Source organism: Vigna radiata, chromosome 4 (assembly GCF_000741045.1).
Source record: "Vigna radiata var. radiata cultivar VC1973A chromosome 4, Vradiata_ver6, whole genome shotgun sequence".
Taxonomy (NCBI): Eukaryota; Viridiplantae; Streptophyta; class Magnoliopsida; order Fabales; family Fabaceae; genus Vigna; species Vigna radiata.
This window is the reverse complement of record NC_028354.1, coordinates 7587168-7605924: the sequence shown is the minus strand read 5'-3', so window position 1 is coordinate 7605924 and position 18757 is coordinate 7587168. Positions and strand designations below refer to the sequence as shown.

The window sequence follows — 18757 nt, the reverse complement described above, 5'->3', positions numbered from 1 at the left end:
CTATTCTCAAAATTTTCAGTTATATACACAAGTCTACTATATAGACTTGGAGAATGATAAACCATACCATTTAGACTCAACTTTCCACAGGAAAGGCATGACAAACCCACAACTCGTAGGTCCTCCTAAGGACAAACTACTATGATACCATTAAATATTTGATATTGAAGAAACGAGAATACCCTCCTTTTGATATTTAATATTTGATAATATTATATTTCTTTGCCGTAATTTTTTATTATTTTATAAAAATTAACTAATTGATATCGAAAAGTGGATATGAGTACGAGTATATTACTTGGTAGGAATGTGACAAAATTTTGATACCTATTTGGCTTGGGTATAGGGATAGGGATGATTTTTTTTTTCTTTGGGGGTGGGTATAGGATAGTAAAACGTGTCCTAATCTTGTCCCGTCCCATTGTCATCCCTAATCATTTATAATCAATAGCTAATGAAACCCTTCAAAAAGTTTTAATGGATGTAATCTAAGAGTCATGAATAAACCGATATAATTTCTTATTTTGTTTTACTTTATTTGTTATATAGTCTATTAGTATGTAAAAAATAATCTCATACTCCATTCAACCTCTTTATAGAGCTAATTTGTATTTTCATACAAGAGACTCTTAGTTATCCCGTTTTAATTCCTTCTTCAGAGTAAGAACTTTAATATTCTAATTATCACTTTTGAATTAAAAAATGTTTGATAAAAGAAAAATATAACTCTAAAAAAATTATTTATTTGACTTTCTCTCAAGATAACTTCACAATATAAACCACACATAACATTTATAGAACAAAGGGTTAACTCTGATAACATACATAAGAGTTTCTTGAAGTTTTTATCTTCTACCAAATAGTCTTTATTTAGGTCTTGAAATAATCTTTATGTGCTTGATAATATAATAATTTAAAACTTTGCATAGATATATTGTGGATTTGCTTTGCTTGAGAGGTCAGCGTCTTGACATAAAAGGTTGAGTTTCCTTATGGGTATCCTTGTTCTAGAAAACAACATTAAAACATTTAATCACATGTAAAGTATCATTGCTGCCACTTCTAATTGATTTTAGGGTCATTAGATATATTTCTTAATTTATATAGAAGATAACGTGTTTGACTGCTACTTATTGTGTTTATATCATTTTGAGCAATATAAAGTAAATTCATGTGGCTTGAATTGCACGCAAGTCATCTTTAATACTCTTTAATGTCGTAAAACATAACATAACATGTGTTAGAAGTTTCATGGGATTTGGTCACTTATATTTTTAATAATCAAAACTTTTCACCAAGAGATGATTTAATACTTTTAGACAAGTATTAGACGATCATGCTCTTAACAACAATAATTTATCGTGCTCCAATAACTCGCCATCTTCGAAATGATACTCATTTTCTTGCAAGAATTTACTACCAAAAAATGTAAAAATAAAAAATAAAAAGAATCGACTATAATACTAGTTTGTCGTACACAAATGAACATTAAACTACAGTGAAATGATTGTGAATAGATCAAATATCGCATAAAAAAGAAATGAAAACAAATATAACACACACACACACATATATGTCGTACCATCTACCCTTAGATACTCATCTAGAAAACGGTCTACCTATAAAAGAATTCAATACACTTAAATATGACATTATATGTCAGAGATTTGTTGCTTCACGTTAGTTTGGTTATAACACCAGAAATAAATGTTGATGTCCTTCCAAATTAGAGTGAATATAATTTAGGGATTAAATGGGGTGAATTATATAGTGCACAAATTATTTTTACAAAATTACACAAATTTGCTTCCTGAAAAGGATTAATATACAAGGGGATTCGGTTTTAACTTTTGAGTTCGTATTTTGTTGTTTTGGGTTGGTATTTTGTTGTACTGTAATAAAATATCAAATAAATTTGAATTTGGTATTTTGAGTTCGTATTACCTTGAATTTTGCTGTGCTGCTATAAAAATGAATTACACAAAGCGAAAGAAATATATTATCACACGATGGTGGTGAGAAAATTCCACTAGTTTTCACAATCAACATACAATATATTAACCCTATGAATAAAAATTGCACTGCAGCTGAGTGCAATGTCTTCAAGTTTACAACTAAATGCAAAATTGTATATATATTTACGTGAGTCTAGTAGTATACCTTATTGCAACATCTACGTAGAAGGAAACTAAGATTAAGGTAATGGTAAGGGGTTTGGATTGGCACTATTATATAAAAAGGGGAAAAAAAAAAAGGAAAACTAAATTCAGAGACCCCTTTTTTGCTTTGAGTAAGGTCTCTGTTGATAAAGAATATAGGTGGTGTTAGGATCTAAATAAGGGTTTTATTTCCACACCTTTACATAGTTGTCAAAACTTGCAGATGCAACCATTCCAGTGACAGAAGACTGAGCCATGCTAGATATTACATTTTCATGTGCAGGAATTGTCATGCTTTTGTTCTCGCTCATGTTCCATAACTCTAAGCACTGCAAGACCATAAGGAAAAAAATGTATATTAGTAAATTAGCTCTTGATTAACACATTATGACTGAAAGACCAATGTAGTTGTCACAGTAAATGAAAAGAATGATAACAAATCTAGCAAAACTTCTCAAGGTAAACCTTTCTTTTTCCTTTTGATGGTTTCAGACTATATGAAAATCGTATTTTCAGGATTTAGCTGCCTGGGAAATGTTATAGCCGGTTCATGGAAGACATATGACTCAATTTATTATACTTTTTTTCTATCTAAGTTAAATGGAAGTGAAGGAAATAAAACCAGAAGATTGAGTGTTAATGATCTGATGGAAAGTTTGTAGCAATGAAGACCACCGTAATATTAATGGATGTGTTGAATTTCTGGGTTTTGATGGAGCCTAATGGTATTTTTTCATCCAAGCCAACCCATGTTCAGTGGAATTTTTTCCATGGTCTGATGCATGCAAGTCCAGAAGATTGATTTATGAACCCATGTGTTTATTACAAGTTACAAAAGGCAATGTACAAATGCTTACCGAAAATCCTCCAATCACCAACAAAGTTGAATAACTTGGATGAAAAACACATGAATGAAATCCGCTTCCAGTAGAGCTGATCTCCTGAATGCATTCTCCTGAGTTCAAACTCCAAATCTTTACCATATTAAGACTCACAGATGCCAAGGCTTCACCATTTCCATCCCAGCAAATATAGCTCACTGGTTCAGGATGACCCTACAAACACAAAATGATTTAATTTAATTAAACAACAAAAATCCATCAAAGATGCAAACTTCCAAATAAGATCGTAATGTTCCATAACAAATCTTCAGTTCCTCAAACAAATTATTGCGTCTCATTTGCTTTCTGATTTGCCAAGTTAATTTTTTCATCTATGCTGCAAATTAGATAATTATAACAGACGTCTTCCTCTAACAAATCATTGCGTCTCTGATTTGCCAAGTTAATTTTTTTCATCTATACTGCAAATTAGATTATTATAACAGACATCGATAAGAATAGAAAGAGAACAGAGAAAATAGAACAAACTCCATCAAATATTTAGATATTAGCTGATATGAAACTAATATAAAACAAAACCCTCAATTTATGAAGGATGGGTTTAAAATTCATCTATGTAATTATACAATTTGAATGGCCTTTGTTGAAAACAGATTACATTACAATACTACATTATAGATAACCAAGCAAATGTGCATATGGACTATACCTGCAGGGAGTAGATTTTTGTGTCAGATTCAACATCAAAAATTGACACTCCTTTATCAGAACCTGCTGCTAGTAAATGCCCCAGCCTAGGCTGAAACCTCACTTGTGTATTACCTCCCTAAAACAATCAATTGTGAGAAAAATATCACACGCATCACAAAATATTAGAGGAAATGATAAATGCATTTACTCAACAAACCTTAGTTGCTCGCATGCTGTTGGGAGAATTAATATTCCAATACCGAATTTCATTTTCTCCATCGCAGAAGCAGAAAAGTTCAGTCTTCTTAGGATGGAAATCAAGAGACACTATAGGTGACGAGTGCCCACTATATTCTTGTACACAGCGGTTAGGCTGTGTGTTGAGAAAAAGAAAGAAAAAAGTTAATTGCAGCTAATAGAATATAATTACAAACGCAGTGAACAAGGCCTGAAGCAGCTAGAATTTAGTTACAAGTTTTAAACATCATATCTATGAGCTACACATAATTTACAGTAAAACAGGAAAAAGACCATTACATTTGTTGTGTCCCATAACCGCACACATTTATCCATTGAGGAAGTTGCCACCTGAAGTGAATTTGGTCTATAACGGACATCTGTAATAACTGCTTTGTGTTCTGCAGGACTGTTCTCTGTCTTAAAAGTGTCCATGTTCCAGAAGACAACCTAATGAATACATCCCCACGAAAAAGCAACATATACAACTTTTAGTATTTGAATGAAAATTTGCTCAAAGCAGTTTTTTGGAAAATTAGCCATATACCAGAGACCAATTTTTTGCAAAACAATCATTTATGTGTACAAAAAATAAATCAGCATAATCCTATTATCTGTACAATAGGAAAAGATAATTCACAAGGAAAAAAAAAATTACCAACGTTCCTTTAATGATGTACACTATCTTTATTATTCAAGTGAATTACCTTCATGTCATCTCCAGCACTGGCAAGCCACTTTCCATCTGAAGAAAAGTGACAGCACGTAACTTTGCTGTTTCTCGATCTTATGCTACTAACTTCTGCAAAGGTGAAACCTGAAATGAAAAGGAGGTTAATGATAATTTTCAGTAATACTTAGATAGAGAAGAGAGTCATATATAAAGATTACCTTTTGAAGACTCTTTCTGTTGCTCAGCTGGGCTTTGTTTCACTGCTCCATAGAGATTTCCACCATCTCCACCATCATTTGACAGAAAGGATTCTACATTATCATCTAAGGCATCAACATCTCCAAATCGTTCCATGTCCTCCTGGTTTATGAAATAATAGTGGCCAGAGATCAAAAAAGCTTATTAACTCAGTATATATCAAAACATGGACACTCAAATATTCTCATCAAGATTAATGGTTATTGTGACAGTATATAACCAGTGTTCTAATTAGTTTCGGTTCTGTACAACTGATAAGAACAATATAACAACTGGTGACAGCTATCAATATAATAGAATTTGATTGGAAGCTATGATCCAATTAATTCTAAAATAATTTGATGCATCTTAGTCTAGTAATCGAACCTACTTCTTGTACCTGCGTGATTGACTAATATCAAAACATGATGTGGACTATTACTTGTTTGCTGCAATCTGAATAGTTAGCTAAATAGAATGTTTCAACTAAACACAAGTGAAATAAACATACGTAATGTAAAAAAATGAACTGCAAGTACAAAGTAAAAACATATGCCATACAAGTCAACAATCAAGATAAGAACATCAAATGTGCAAAGAATACATAATTTATATGATGACACAAACACAAAAATAAACTAATATTATTGACAAAACTTACCAGTAAATTGGACGATGATGCAAGGCCTCCTGTTGCCTCAGTACCATACATCATCATGCTCTTTTGCACATTGTTAACATGCTGCATGTTGTTTGCTGTATTTAATCCATCACCAGGTGTATGAGTTGATGGTGGTGAATTAGGTGAAGGAACAGCAGTGTTACCAGTACCAGTGCTATTGGCAGCTCCAGAATGCTGTTTTCTTTTTCTGTTATTCTGATGTCAAAGCAGAAACACCAAGTTAATTAGCTTTAAAATTGAGATAAATTTTGGTGGGGACACATGGTACAGAGTACATCAGGTCACCATCCACCAAGAAAAAAGTGAGACATTAAGCACAACCTGCTGCAGTTGATGCTGCTGTAATTGCTCATGTTGTTGAGATAATGAATGTTGTGACTGGGCCATCTTCATCTGCTACACCCATTAATAATAAAACCAAAACGGAATATTAAAATTGATCTCGAAGTGTGTACTTTGTTGCAATTTGTATTAACACAAGGAAAATACAATATAAAACATTGATTATGTTGGAAATAATTATAGTGCAGTCATTAGGAATGATGTATAATTCTAAAGATTGGAATCATATGAGATATTTTAATTCTGTATGTTTTACGAATAAGATGTACTAATTCCTCTATTTTTTTTATGAATAGACGAACCAACTAATGGGACAAGGCTATGTTTTTGTATGTATAGAACTATGCAACTACCAAGTGTGCTAGAAGCTCTCACTCAAGTAATTCTTAGAACTTCAGTCTATCCTTAAAAGTTTTCCACATGTGATGAACGTTGAATTGAAAGATTATACATGTTAACCGAATATTGATGTTTTTAAATTTTAATTGACATTTCAAAAATTTAAAAAAGCTAGTCCAACCTTAGGTGAATCAGACTGCATTTGGGAGCAAATAGATCCATCGTTCCTGTTAGATTGACCATCCTTTGCACTTAAGCTACCTCGAGGAAGACCAGAAAGCCTACGAGGATCCATGTCACCATAACTAGAATTTCCAAGGTTATTCTGAGTCAAGACCTGTTGCTGTTGTGATGACATGACAAATTGGTTCTGGGTTGTCAAATTGGGCTTCGGAACTTGTACACCCAAATTAGGCCTTAGTTGATCAATTCCCTGTAAAAGAAAGAATTGGTCAATAATTCCACTCTCAAGGAGTTCAATAGACTAAATAGAAACAACATTTATGAAGATACCATTCAACTTACAGATGCTAGAGGCCAACCCTTCAATGGAAGACCTGTAACACCTTGATTTAATCCTGAAGGATAATTAATAAACAAAATCATAACTGTCAATAGAAAGATTCCAACATGTCTGCTATTCTGCACTATATATGGAAGAAAAATTTAGGTATCAATGTCATAACAAGGTCATCATGAGCGAATCCATTTGCAAGGGATTAATATTATAACTACACATAAAACCCACACTACAAATGCATGAGTGAATCCATCGCAATGTTGAAAAGCTTGCATTTCCAATAAGGAATTTCCTTCATCACTAAAGATATATTGGAAACCAAAATTTTGAACTTGACAGACGATTATTAAGAAAAACAACAGGAAACAAAACTATCTTCCATTTTTCATCACTGAAAACATGTCACGGGCAGCAGCACTGTGGCCTTCTAAACCACAGCAATCCACAGAAAACAAAAAGAGTAATAATGATGAAGACAGAAAAAGAACTAGGACACAGATATTTTGACTAATTCACCTATAAAATAAGAATTGGACTATTTATGAAGACAGAAAATTAAAATTATTCATATATAGTCATTAAGGTAGAAATTTGATGTAACAACATGATAGGTTTCTTGGAACAAGAAACCCAGAACTCACACCAAAAAACACCTTGCACACACTCTGACACAGAAAAGCACTGTATAGTCTGTATTTTTATTTTTGGTAATAAAGAATAGAGTTCGTAAGCTTCCAAGGGAGCCTTCTCCCTTCACACAGGATGCAATAGTCCTGTCAACTAAGATACAACAAAACAACATGTCTGTCCCCCGACACTCCCTCTCCCTTATAAAGCTAACCCCTAACAGAAACAGACAACAACCAACCTCCTAACAGCCCCCATAACCCCCCCTAACATCTATGTCTTATTTTATTTTTATTCCTTTCTTCCTTTCATAAACTCTCAAAGTCCTATCACAACATGAAGGTGGCACGGTGGTAATACCTGCACTGCCTAGCCCTGATTTTGATTGTAAAATTGCTTGTCGATAAACTGATGTATCCATAGGCAGACTCTTTGGAGGGGCACCTAAATTAACTTCTGTTTTTATGTCCTGTAAACATAATTTGTCAAGTTGCTTGTCACATGTAGAAGAGAAAATAGTAGAAAAAGCACAAGAAATAGCCAACACAGAATATGGTTGAAGTAGTTACAGTGGTCAAAGGAGTTCGCCCAGGAATTTGGTGCAATGCAGTTGACATATTCCCTGAATTTCCATGAACCAATTGGCTGAGGCAGCAAAAAGAACCCAAAATATCAACAGCCCAATCAAAATTGTTAAGATCCAGTTAAGAATAGCTCTCAAACCTACAGTAACTAAAAACTAAAGCAAATTTATTTACCCTTGATGACTAGCTGCTGATTTGAGTAAGGCCATCCTATTAGCATCAATAAGAGTTGGAGATGCCTCTGAATCCATTGGTTGGGGGTGTTTCATTCGATCTTCATACATTTTCATTGCCAACACACTTGCTGGTTGTTGTCCCAACATTCCTTCAGAATTCATAGCATTTATGGAACTACCAAGAGCAGGATGATTAGGATCTCTTCGCTGTAATTGTGCATTGCGTTGCTGCATTAGTTGCATCTGCTGTATTTGAAGTTGTTGGTGTTCTCTAACTTTTGTTTGCTGTGTCTACCAACATGCAAATATATATTCAGTTTGCTGCAATAATAACTAAGGAACAGAAAAACATAGATTCAACATGATAAGATTACCTCAATGTAAGCTGCAGCAGCCTCAGAATGTTTCTCATTTGTCCTTGAGATGAATATGTCCCAAAAGACAGACCACCACTCGTAAAGGAATCCGCCAGGTGCATCAATAGCTGTCAAGGACCAAACAATACAGCTCAAACATAAACTCCACTGTTCAACCCCTAAACATATATACTATCATAAACTAATAATAATGCCCCCTGTGTTTGAACAACAAGGAAAAAGCACAAGCTCAGAGGATAAGTTGATTTGCCAGAGAAACCAATGCTGTACTGCCCTCGACTAGGAGTGATACAGGGAAGAAAAAAATGAGAAAGAAAGAAATGCGAAGGATGCAAACAAATAAACGGGGAATACAGTAGAAAAAGCCCTTGTTTGAACTGAGAAATAAACAAAAAGTGAAAAATTTTCTTCCTAACTTTTTAGATGAGGGAAAAGAAATTAAGAAATGATACAAAAACTAAACAAATTAAAAAAAAAATTAAATGAATTTAATTAAAATACACTATGTATAATTTTTGTAGAATATCCACTCATCCTAGATTGTAATATTATTGAAAATAATTGAATATTATGATAATTACCTTTTTGTTCTTTACCAATCCTCCCCGGGACATTCTCCCTCGAAGTACAGAACACAGTTCATCAATGTTATTAAATTGTAATTTGAATTAAGTATCACCAAGCTATCTTTTGAATCGCAAATTGTAATTTTGTATCAAATCGTAAACATATGAATCATGGAATCGTTTGAATATAATCAGTGATAAGAAATTACATAGATTAATTCATTTATAGTAAGATACAATGTCATTTAAGATTTATCTTGTGATACATATAAGTAGATATCAAAACATACCAATTCATAGGATTCTATTTACTATGCAATTCTTACCCAGAACTCAAATTTGGACCATTGGATAAGCTAGAACAACCCCACACTAAATAATCTAAGTGCAAGTGACTATGGTTACTACTTTAAAATTCATACTTAAGATGTTATCTTACTAGTTGATAGTATAATTTTTTTCAACGTGTATCAACAGTAAACTCTTCTATTATATTATATTTTCCTTGATATAAAATTATTTCATATGTTAATGTTACAAACGTTATTAGATTTTTCAAACATTTAAAAGCAAAATAATAATAATTCACTGCCCTTCTTCCTTCACATTTCGCAGTTGAAATTGAAGAAGTTCTTCTTGACGTGGCCCCACTCCAAAATTTCCCTTTGCTTATATTTACAAATCCAATAGATTTCATTTTCCCTTAATTTCCGATAAACAAACACACCGTACGTGATTAACAAAGAAACCCAACGCTAAAGCAATGAATTATAGACTAATAATAAACTAGTGACCCAGCAAAAAAGAAGACTAATAATAGACGAACATTTTGACTTAATTCATACAATGACCATTGTGGTGAGGCAAAACATAAACATTGTAAAAAATAATCAGCAATCTCACCTACTGGATCCGTGGCAACCTTTCCTTCTGCGACAAAAGCTTTTGCAGTGGCATGCAATTTTCTTTTCATTAAATAATCATAAATATAAACATCCAGCCTGCAGAATAACAAAAAAAAAAAATAGGGAAGCAAATAAACAACCAAGTCAGGATCAAAGCAGAAAAGGGAGAAATAATAATAAATATTATTATTATTATTATTATTATTATTATTATTATTATTATAATTATAATTATAATCAAACAGAAGAACAAGGCAAGAATCAAGCAAGTGACAACATACATTTTATCAGCTTCCCAATTACTCTGATTCTGAGCCATAGTAGACTTCATCGGGACAAACCCAATTCCAAGAGACTAGAGAGATCTTCTCTGTAAAGAAGGAAAATTTAATTTAAGGAACCTTACATATGAAAATAACTCATAATACAAGCAAACAGATTCCATACATTTTTCCCTTGTTCAATTAAACCTTTTAAACGCCACCGTGAATTGAACTCTCTCAATTGCTGACAATTTTTTCCCTTTCCTTCTAATTCCCTCTTATTCTCAAAAACGGCACAGACTAAAGAAAAGTCCACAATCAAATTCAACTACCCCATTTGAACCAGAAAGAGAAGAGAAAAGAAGTATACCAGTCCCTCGGATCAAAGCTTAAACCACCGCCCCAGAAGTTATCCACGTCACGAAAACCTGTCAAAAACAAGAAAATTCAGAATTAAGCGAAAAAAAAAAGACATGATGCAATTCAAGGGTGACCCATCAAAAAAGCAAGTATTTTTATTAATTAATTTTACGTTTTGCAACCCTGAGACGGTGTTGGAGTGAAAGAGGAATGATCAGAAGGTCTTGTAGGCGCGCGCGCAGAGGATAAGCTTGTGTGAACCCAGAAAATCTTGGATTTTTGTTGAGAATAAACTGAGAGAAAGAAGAAAAAAGAAAAAGAAAAAAAAAGGAGAAAAGCGTGGAACTTGTTTGAGTGTGAGTGAAGTGCAACAACCACGCTTGAGTTTGGCACAAGTGGAGTGAGCATAGACGGAGAGATGAGAGATATTTATTACAAGGTAAAACGTACAGGTGTATAAATGCAAGGAAGGTTAGGTTATTTTTTTAAATATTTGTACTACATCACACATCAACAAATGTAACCTTATTATTTACATCTATCTTCTTTGCCTAAACTTTCTTCATTATATCTCTATTATCTAGAGATATATATATTTTCTTTTTTTTAATTATGTATAATTTATTATCTATGAAAGGGAAAGACTTTTTGTGTCTCTAATTTTTTAATTTAAATAATGTAATTTAAAAAATATAACTTAAGAAAATATTTAAAAATTAAAAAAATATGTGTATATTAAGTGGAAAAATTAGTTATAAAAAAATTATCTTTTTATCAAAAGATATAATTGTTAAATAAAAATATGTTATTATTCTTATTTTACTTAATATATTAATATCAAGGTCATTTAGTCTAATTTATACAGAGTACAAAAAAAAAAAAGATGTATCAGTGATAAAAAAGTTTATTGTTGTTAACCTCAATATTCCTTTCAATCACAGGTTAATTTAAAAAAATCACAAAATTTATTTTACCATGATTACTTAAGATTACTTAAGAGCACACTAATTTTCAGTTGTGGATTAAACTATACTTTTTACCTAGATTCTAATTAATTTATAAAATGGTGGTTTCTTAATCACAATTAAAATTATGAAATTATGATAGAGTTAATTAGGCCAAAGAAACATTAATGATAAAGTTAATTATGAATTGACTATAACATGTCACTTATGTCTTTAAACTTACTAAAAAACAAAAGAAAATAAAAAACGTACACAAATATTTGGATGTGTGTAATCTTTACAATGTTTAATCCACTTTATTTGTAACATTTTGAGTTATTGTATTTTTTTATTGGTAACCAAGTCTTGCAATGTCTCTTTGTTCAAGAGCGAAGATGATACTAACAATAAGGTATAAGTTTATTTTTTAAGATTCGGGAAAATAAAAGTTTGAAAAATAAAATAGTTTTGAGATTTTGGATATTTTTTTAGAAATTAGTGTTTTGAATGGATATTTTTGTTAGAACATAATTGTTATGTTATTTTTTAATTTTATATATTTTTAGGGGTACAACGGTCTTTTACCTTTATTTAATTGAGGTAGAAAATAATTAAAGGGGTGTAGAAAGAAAAAACATGTAAATTAAATAATATGAATATTTAATAAAATGATATTATGTAAATCTTTTAGAAGATTAAGTGGTTGTTATTTTAAAAATTAGTTAAATGAATATAGGAAATATAATTTTGGTGGGTTAAAAGATTAAAAGAGATATTATTATTAGAGAAAAATCATTATTAGATATTGTTACATATTTTAAAAGATTATTTGGATTTTAAAAAGATTTGGTGGTTGATAATATTTTAAAAAGTAGTTAAAAAAGAATAAGAAAATAAATCTTAGTAGTTTTAGAGATAAACTGAGAGATTTTATTAAAACTAAAAAGATAGATATAGAATAGAAGAAGATAAAAATAACAAAGAGTAAAAATGAGTTTGCATTTTGTTACTCTAAAATAAAATAAAAACAAAAATTAGAAAGATAAGGGAGAGAAAAGACGTTTTCTAAGAGAAAAGAAGAAGATTTGAACACATCCACTGAGAAGATAACTCTAGAATCATTCTATTATCAAAGCTAACCAACACTAAGATAAAAAGGACAACCAACACCTATATAATGATCAATACAAATAAATGCATGGAAATAAAACAAGATGAAAGTTGGATGACACTAAGAATCAACTTCTTACATAAGTGGATATGTTGTAATGGTTTTGAAGGGAAAACAATAAAGAAAAAAGAAAAGCAATTTGTGTCTATTAGAGAACTTTTCAAATTCGATTACTTAACACCTTTACTAAAGCATATCAAATTGACATAACTTGAGTTATCCTAGAATAAATACACAGAGGAATATATGCATTGCATTTTGGACGGAGGTCTTTGTCCACAAGAGGTATTGAGAGTAGGATATTATTGGTCAAACCTTAGAAAAGACTACGTTCACTACATAAGTAGCTGTAAATGACAAAAATGTGGTAATCTAATTTACTTTGTGTTTGAAGAACTACATCACATTGTCTCCTTGTTGGTTGCAAAACCAACAATATGTGCACCGGTCGCAGTGTAACAAGTGATAAATATCGTTCTCTCCCAAGGAACTTATGCAACACTTGACAACTCTCGCAATTCACAGCTTAATTAAACATAAAGATAACAAAAACACAAAAACTCTTTTTGTATGTTTATCATAAAGTTGGTGTGCAACAAAATGTAACATTAAGTATTTACAATTTGTTGAAACTATAGTTCAACCATTTCATTCTCATGCATTGACAAACATTTCAATATATTCATGTCAAAATCAACTTACAAGCATATTAAAATCTTATTCCTAATGGTTTTGAGCCAATGATAACTTATTAAGTTTTAATCCCTTGAATCCTCAATAAGAAACCATGCATTAAGTTCTAGAATATAAGATTATTAATTATTGGAGTTCTATTCCTAAATAAAAGCATCTGTTAGGCATTTAATTTCAAGTCTAGATTCTAAAGATATTTTCCAACACCTAGATAATCACAAATCAAGCATAAGAATAATCTACATCAAACATTAAGCATGGAAATGGAATACTAACACGAATTGGAAAGACATATATCATTAATAGCACAAAATTACACAAGAGTTCTATGTTTTACAGCTAATCTCAATAAATAAGAATGGTCATCCATGGTGGAGAACTTAAGGTTCTACAAATTGAAGAGATAGAGAAGAAATGGAAACCAAAGAAAAGATACAAGCCTTCTCCCAAGGTTCTTGGCAGCTACTCCATGTGCCAATTGCGCCTCTTCTTCCCATTAAATCCTCGAATTCCTAGTTCCTCTCCCTGGTCAACCCTAAGAAGGGAAAAACATCATGGATTAAAATTGAAGACCTAAGCAGGATCAAAGAGCTTCTTAGCATGCCAAACAACCTCTAAGGGTCTTTCTCAATCGCCCTAGGTTGAGAGTGAAGTGTGGGAGGAAGAGGATCCCCAAAACCTTGTGAGAAACATGTTTAAAGAACCTATTTTGATATGTCAACGACGCCATTGCTCAGTGCCATATCAGTACCACTAAGTGCCATTAGTTAAAACACACAAGGAGCTCTAAATCAAACTACCATTCAACGCCATTTTCCACCATTCAACCTTAGGTAGTTTGATAGAACTTTGAATTTTAAGCACCAATATGATCCCAAAGACATCCAACATGGGTATTTGCTTTAAATTGATATTTTTTGTCCCAAAACATGCTTCCTTGAGTTCTTGCTTGTTTTCCTCCACTAGAATTTCTTCCTAATAATTTATTTTACAATTATAAATAAATCAAACATAAAACAACTAAAATACAAAATAATACAAAATACACTAAACTTGAGGATAAAACAAGATTAAAGCTATGAAAGAATTTTTTTTATTCATGACAATAGACACATAAAAGCAAGTAAAAGTGGATGTTATCACTCCCCTTTGTTAGCGTGTGGACTAGACACTGTTGTCCCATCCTCACTTTTTAAGGCACAATGCAAAGTCCCCTTAGTAGTTGTTGACTACTTCACTAAATGGACTAAAGTTGAACCGTTGGTTAATGTAATGACTAAACAAGTTCAATACTTTATCTAAAAAACCATCATATATTGAAATTAAGTTTCTTGTACAATTGTTATAGAAAATGATTGATAATTCACCAACAAAGTACCTGTCAACTTCTACTAAGGACTAAATATTCAACATATAGCCAACTTTGTTTAGCACCATTAAACCAATGGGTAGGCAAAGACAACAAACAAGATTATCCTCACAAAACTCAAGGAGAAATTAGGAAGTTCAAAGGGGAAATGCTGTGAAGAATTACTAGAAGTCATTTGAACTTATATATGGACACCAAATTTATCTACACGATAAACTCCCTACAGTTTGACCTATAACTTTGATGTTGTGATCCCCATTAAGATAAGTAAGCCATCCCTTTACCAAAGTATATTTGACATAGATTTTAACAAGCAATGCTTAAAAGTAATCATATATCGAATTGATGAAATTTAAGATAAGGCCAACATCCATAAAGAAACTTGCACATATAATGTTGAAAGAATACATACCTCAAAGATCAAACCAATAAAGTGATATCGTTTGACATCAAAACCAAAATGCACAAAGATAAGGTTAGGGAAAGTTTTCGTTTAATTGAAAAAGACCATACCGAATTTAAAGGAACTAAAGAACAAAACATAAAATATATAGTAATTTTTTGACGAAATGATAAAACCAACGTGAAATGCCACACGTCTTAAGCATGTAAATATGTTGTACACTTTTGTACCATAGATCATGCGATAACAACATATTGACTCTAAACTACAAACAACTACAAAAACTCAAAATTGACAGTAATTGAAAATCTAATAAACGTGATCCATGTTGGAGTGTTGAGAGTGAATTGTGAGGGTATTATTTTAGCATGATGTGCTCATATAGTTTTAGTCTACTTCATATATGAGTGCTTATGAGATGACACCATATGCATTTAAAAGCATTAGTACATTAATTTAATTAAGTGAGTATGCGACTAAGTATGTGTTGGTGTATGTGACGTTTACATGTGTTTAGTTATACTTTGACCTTCTTATATGTGTTTATGACACGAGTAATGCATATTCATCACTCCTTTATTTATGTTGTTAAGTATGAACTATGTGTCCTTATAGGTGAACATCATCTTGACAAGGAAGAAAAGGTTATGGACAACGAAACTTAGACTTTCTTTATCTTTAATTCATATGTTGCTCATATTGAATGTGAAGTGACATCAAGACATGATGATTAATTGTTTATTCTATCTTTATTATTTAAAAATTATAAATATAATTTGTTTTGAATAGTATTTTATTTTGAAATCATTATTTTTTATTTATATGACTTTATATGAAGAAGAAACACATATTTTTACTTTCATTTTCTATATTTTTATTTATTGAAGAGAAAATATTTCTTTTAGATAGGGTTGCTAATCATTATCACACAAAATTATTATTGTTTTATCTTTATTATAGTGTACATTAGAGATTAAATAAAATTAATGTTTATCTTATATTTATCTTGACATATTTATGTATTCATTATATATTGATCATTAAAAGAACCTTAATTTTTGTGTTTGGATGGGAAAATTTTAATTATGTATTTTTCTTAGATGAATAATTCTTAACTAGTTACCTTTCATTAGATGAGACAACTTTTGATAGTTGGTGATATGAAATATTAATTAACATAGTGACCCAATACATTTGAAACATGAGATATTCTCTCTGATATTGTTGTTCTGACGAATTATTATGCTTTTATCTCGCACCTATCCACTAAAACCTTTTTCTTTTCTTTAATTAATAGGTAAATGATATACGATAACTTCTTATTTTTAGGGCATTGAGTTGTTTCAAAGACTTCCACATATATGGTCCACTAATAAGCTTGACTTGAACTTGTCTTCTTATTCAATTTGGGAGGTTTGTCCATGATAAATACATTAAGAGATATAGGTGGACACACTTCTTCTGATGCATTGTGATTTTGACAATCTCTAAAAGAAATAAAACAATCTTATATTGATGTGCCATAATTCTAATGTTGCAATGTTGCATATATCATATATATGACTTTATCCATTTATGATATGTATGTAAGAGAAGGAGAAGGAGGGAGTCTTAAAAGTTTAAACTTCATCTCTTAATACATAAATAAAAAAAAATCTATTAAAAATTCATATCAAAATTAATAACTAGTTCTCTCAAGTTACAAACACATATCCATAAACAATGCATATATACAACAAACCTTTTTATACCATAAATTTAACACCTAAACTTTCTAGTTACAAAGTATCATAAAATATACAAATGTATAAACCATCTTTTCTCTTATATATTAAGATTATGTTTATATTATATAAGTTCAGATATATATAATCAAAACCAAGTTACATAATATAAACAATTATGAAAAATATATAGGTTTCCACCAACATTCCTTTGGTTCCATGTCAAAATATAATATATTGGTATTGAATATTGCAAAAACTATGTTTGAGATTAAGCTCCCTTGTGTTCAATATACATATAGAGTCCTCTATTTATAATAGAAGAAATATGAACTAAGCCCAAAATATAAATAAGAAATAATAACAAACTAATTAAAGATAAAAGATAAAAATAATATATCTAACACTCCCTCTCAAGATGATGCATACAAATCGTATGTATCAAGCTTGTTACTAATATAATTAATAAAGACTCATTGGAAGTATCTCCTTCTGTACTCGAGTGACACCAAATTTTTAATGATTTGTGAAGAGAACATAGAAGATGAAATATCAACCCAAAAGACTTCCCTGAGCAACAAATATGAGAGGTTCCTCTATGAAAATATCTTTTTGTAAATCAGAATATGCATTGTTGACTTCTAATGGATAAAGAGGTCAATTTTTAAGAGCAACCACGACTATAAATAAACCAACAAAAATCATCTTTGTCATGGGAGAAAAAACATATATAGACGGGTCAAACACAATGGTGATAGAAGGGAAGTTAGAAAAGACAATAGTGGAAGAAACCATTAATGAACAGGAGAGAAACTTGAAAATTTAAAGCTTCTTCAACCAAGACACTTGAAAAAGGAAAAAGAGTAACCTTGATGCTTTGAATAGCTACTTGAGAGGAGATGAGACGTGTGACAATGCACAATGAACCTTAAAGAGGCAAAAGAGCGACCTCGATGCTCTAAATTGCTATCTGAGACGAGACGAGGCGTATCACCACACATGATGGAAAAGGGAGCAGATCCACAACGTCAAAAACATTAAAAACGAGTAAGAGCTCCGATGAAGGCGTCGTTGATGGCATGGTGGTTGCTTGGCCAAGAAAATTAAAACTATGTGATCATCGGTTGAAACTAGAACTTCAATAGTGATAGCGATAAACGACGGTGCCTCTGACTACGGTAGATGAAGTCGTCGCTGTAAGCGGTAGGTGTAGTAACAGAGGCAACAAAAATTTCTTTTTCTCAAAAGAACCTTGACTCTAGGTACCATATTCAATATAGTAAAAACTATGTATGAAATTTTAAAAACTAGTTCAAAATATTTTTATAAAAGTTTAAAAAATAATAAAAATGAATGAATTATAGGATAGAAAAATAGTGAATACATTTACACTTGTACACATTTAGTTCCTATCTTATTTTAAAGTCTTAATGTAGTAAAAATTATTTATACAATATGTTTGCAAGCTGAAAATTAAATAAAAATATGAAATAAAATATTTTATAACAAATAAAGATAAAAAATAATAAGTTATAAAGATTAAAAATAGTATAGAATTTTTTTATTATAATTTAATTATTTGTGTAATAAAATATAAAATTTTGTAATACTTTCATGTACAGAAAATAATGTTTTTTTTTTCACCAGAGTTTATTAACTCTTGAGCCTATGAAACTCCTGTCATCCTGTGCCGGCTCAATATTTCTCCTCTATTAAACTATTTTTTTTTACGAATTAAAATGATCACATTGAAAAAGAAAATCATTATACAAAAGACAATAAAAATTCTTATATTTTTATTTATGATTTTTAACCTAATAAAAAATTGTATTTTCATTATTTCTCTGCTCTTACAAGAATGTGCTGTAACACAC

General features: G+C 31.0%; 1 protein-coding gene across 3 annotated transcripts; it reads right to left on the bottom strand.

The window, feature by feature from the left end:
- Positions 1–1976: 1976 nt before the first annotated feature.
- Positions 1977–10996, bottom strand: LOC106759450 (transcriptional corepressor LEUNIG_HOMOLOG). Of its 3 annotated transcripts, none has more exons than XM_014642627.2 (19): positions 10752–10996; positions 10590–10647; positions 10238–10326; positions 9955–10052; positions 8483–8592; positions 8107–8399; positions 7918–7993; positions 7709–7817; positions 6727–6779; positions 6383–6634; positions 5842–5916; positions 5500–5715; positions 4820–4961; positions 4636–4745; positions 4229–4378; positions 3909–4064; positions 3711–3827; positions 3017–3214; positions 1977–2488 (listed from the first exon to the last, which is right to left on the bottom strand). In XM_014642627.2, exons 3-19 carry the CDS (start codon positions 10285–10287, stop codon positions 2345–2347), a joined length of 2349 nt encoding a protein of 782 aa, XP_014498113.1. In that variant the 5' UTR covers positions 10288–10326; positions 10590–10647; positions 10752–10996; the 3' UTR covers positions 1977–2344. The 3 variants fall into 3 exon arrangements, with proteins under 3 accessions (XP_014498113.1, XP_014498114.1, XP_022635473.1); XM_014642628.2 differs by having other exon boundaries at positions 5842–5913; XM_022779752.1 differs by having other exon boundaries at positions 8107–8393.
- Positions 10997–18757: the final 7761 nt, after the last annotated feature.

Excerpts from the sequence above, each read along its gene's own strand:
- LOC106759450 (XM_014642627.2), bottom strand. The coding sequence starts at position 10,287 with ATGAAGTCTACTATGGCTCAGAATCAGAGTAATTGGGAAGCTGATAAA. Across the intron at positions 8,593-9,954 it reads GGTTGCCACGGATCCAGTAG|CTATTGATGCACCTGGCGGA; the intron begins GTGAGATTGCTG and ends GGTCCTTGACAG. Across the intron at positions 4,962-5,499 it reads CATCATCGTCCAATTTACTG|GAGGACATGGAACGATTTGG; the intron begins GTAAGTTTTGTC and ends TTCATAAACCAG.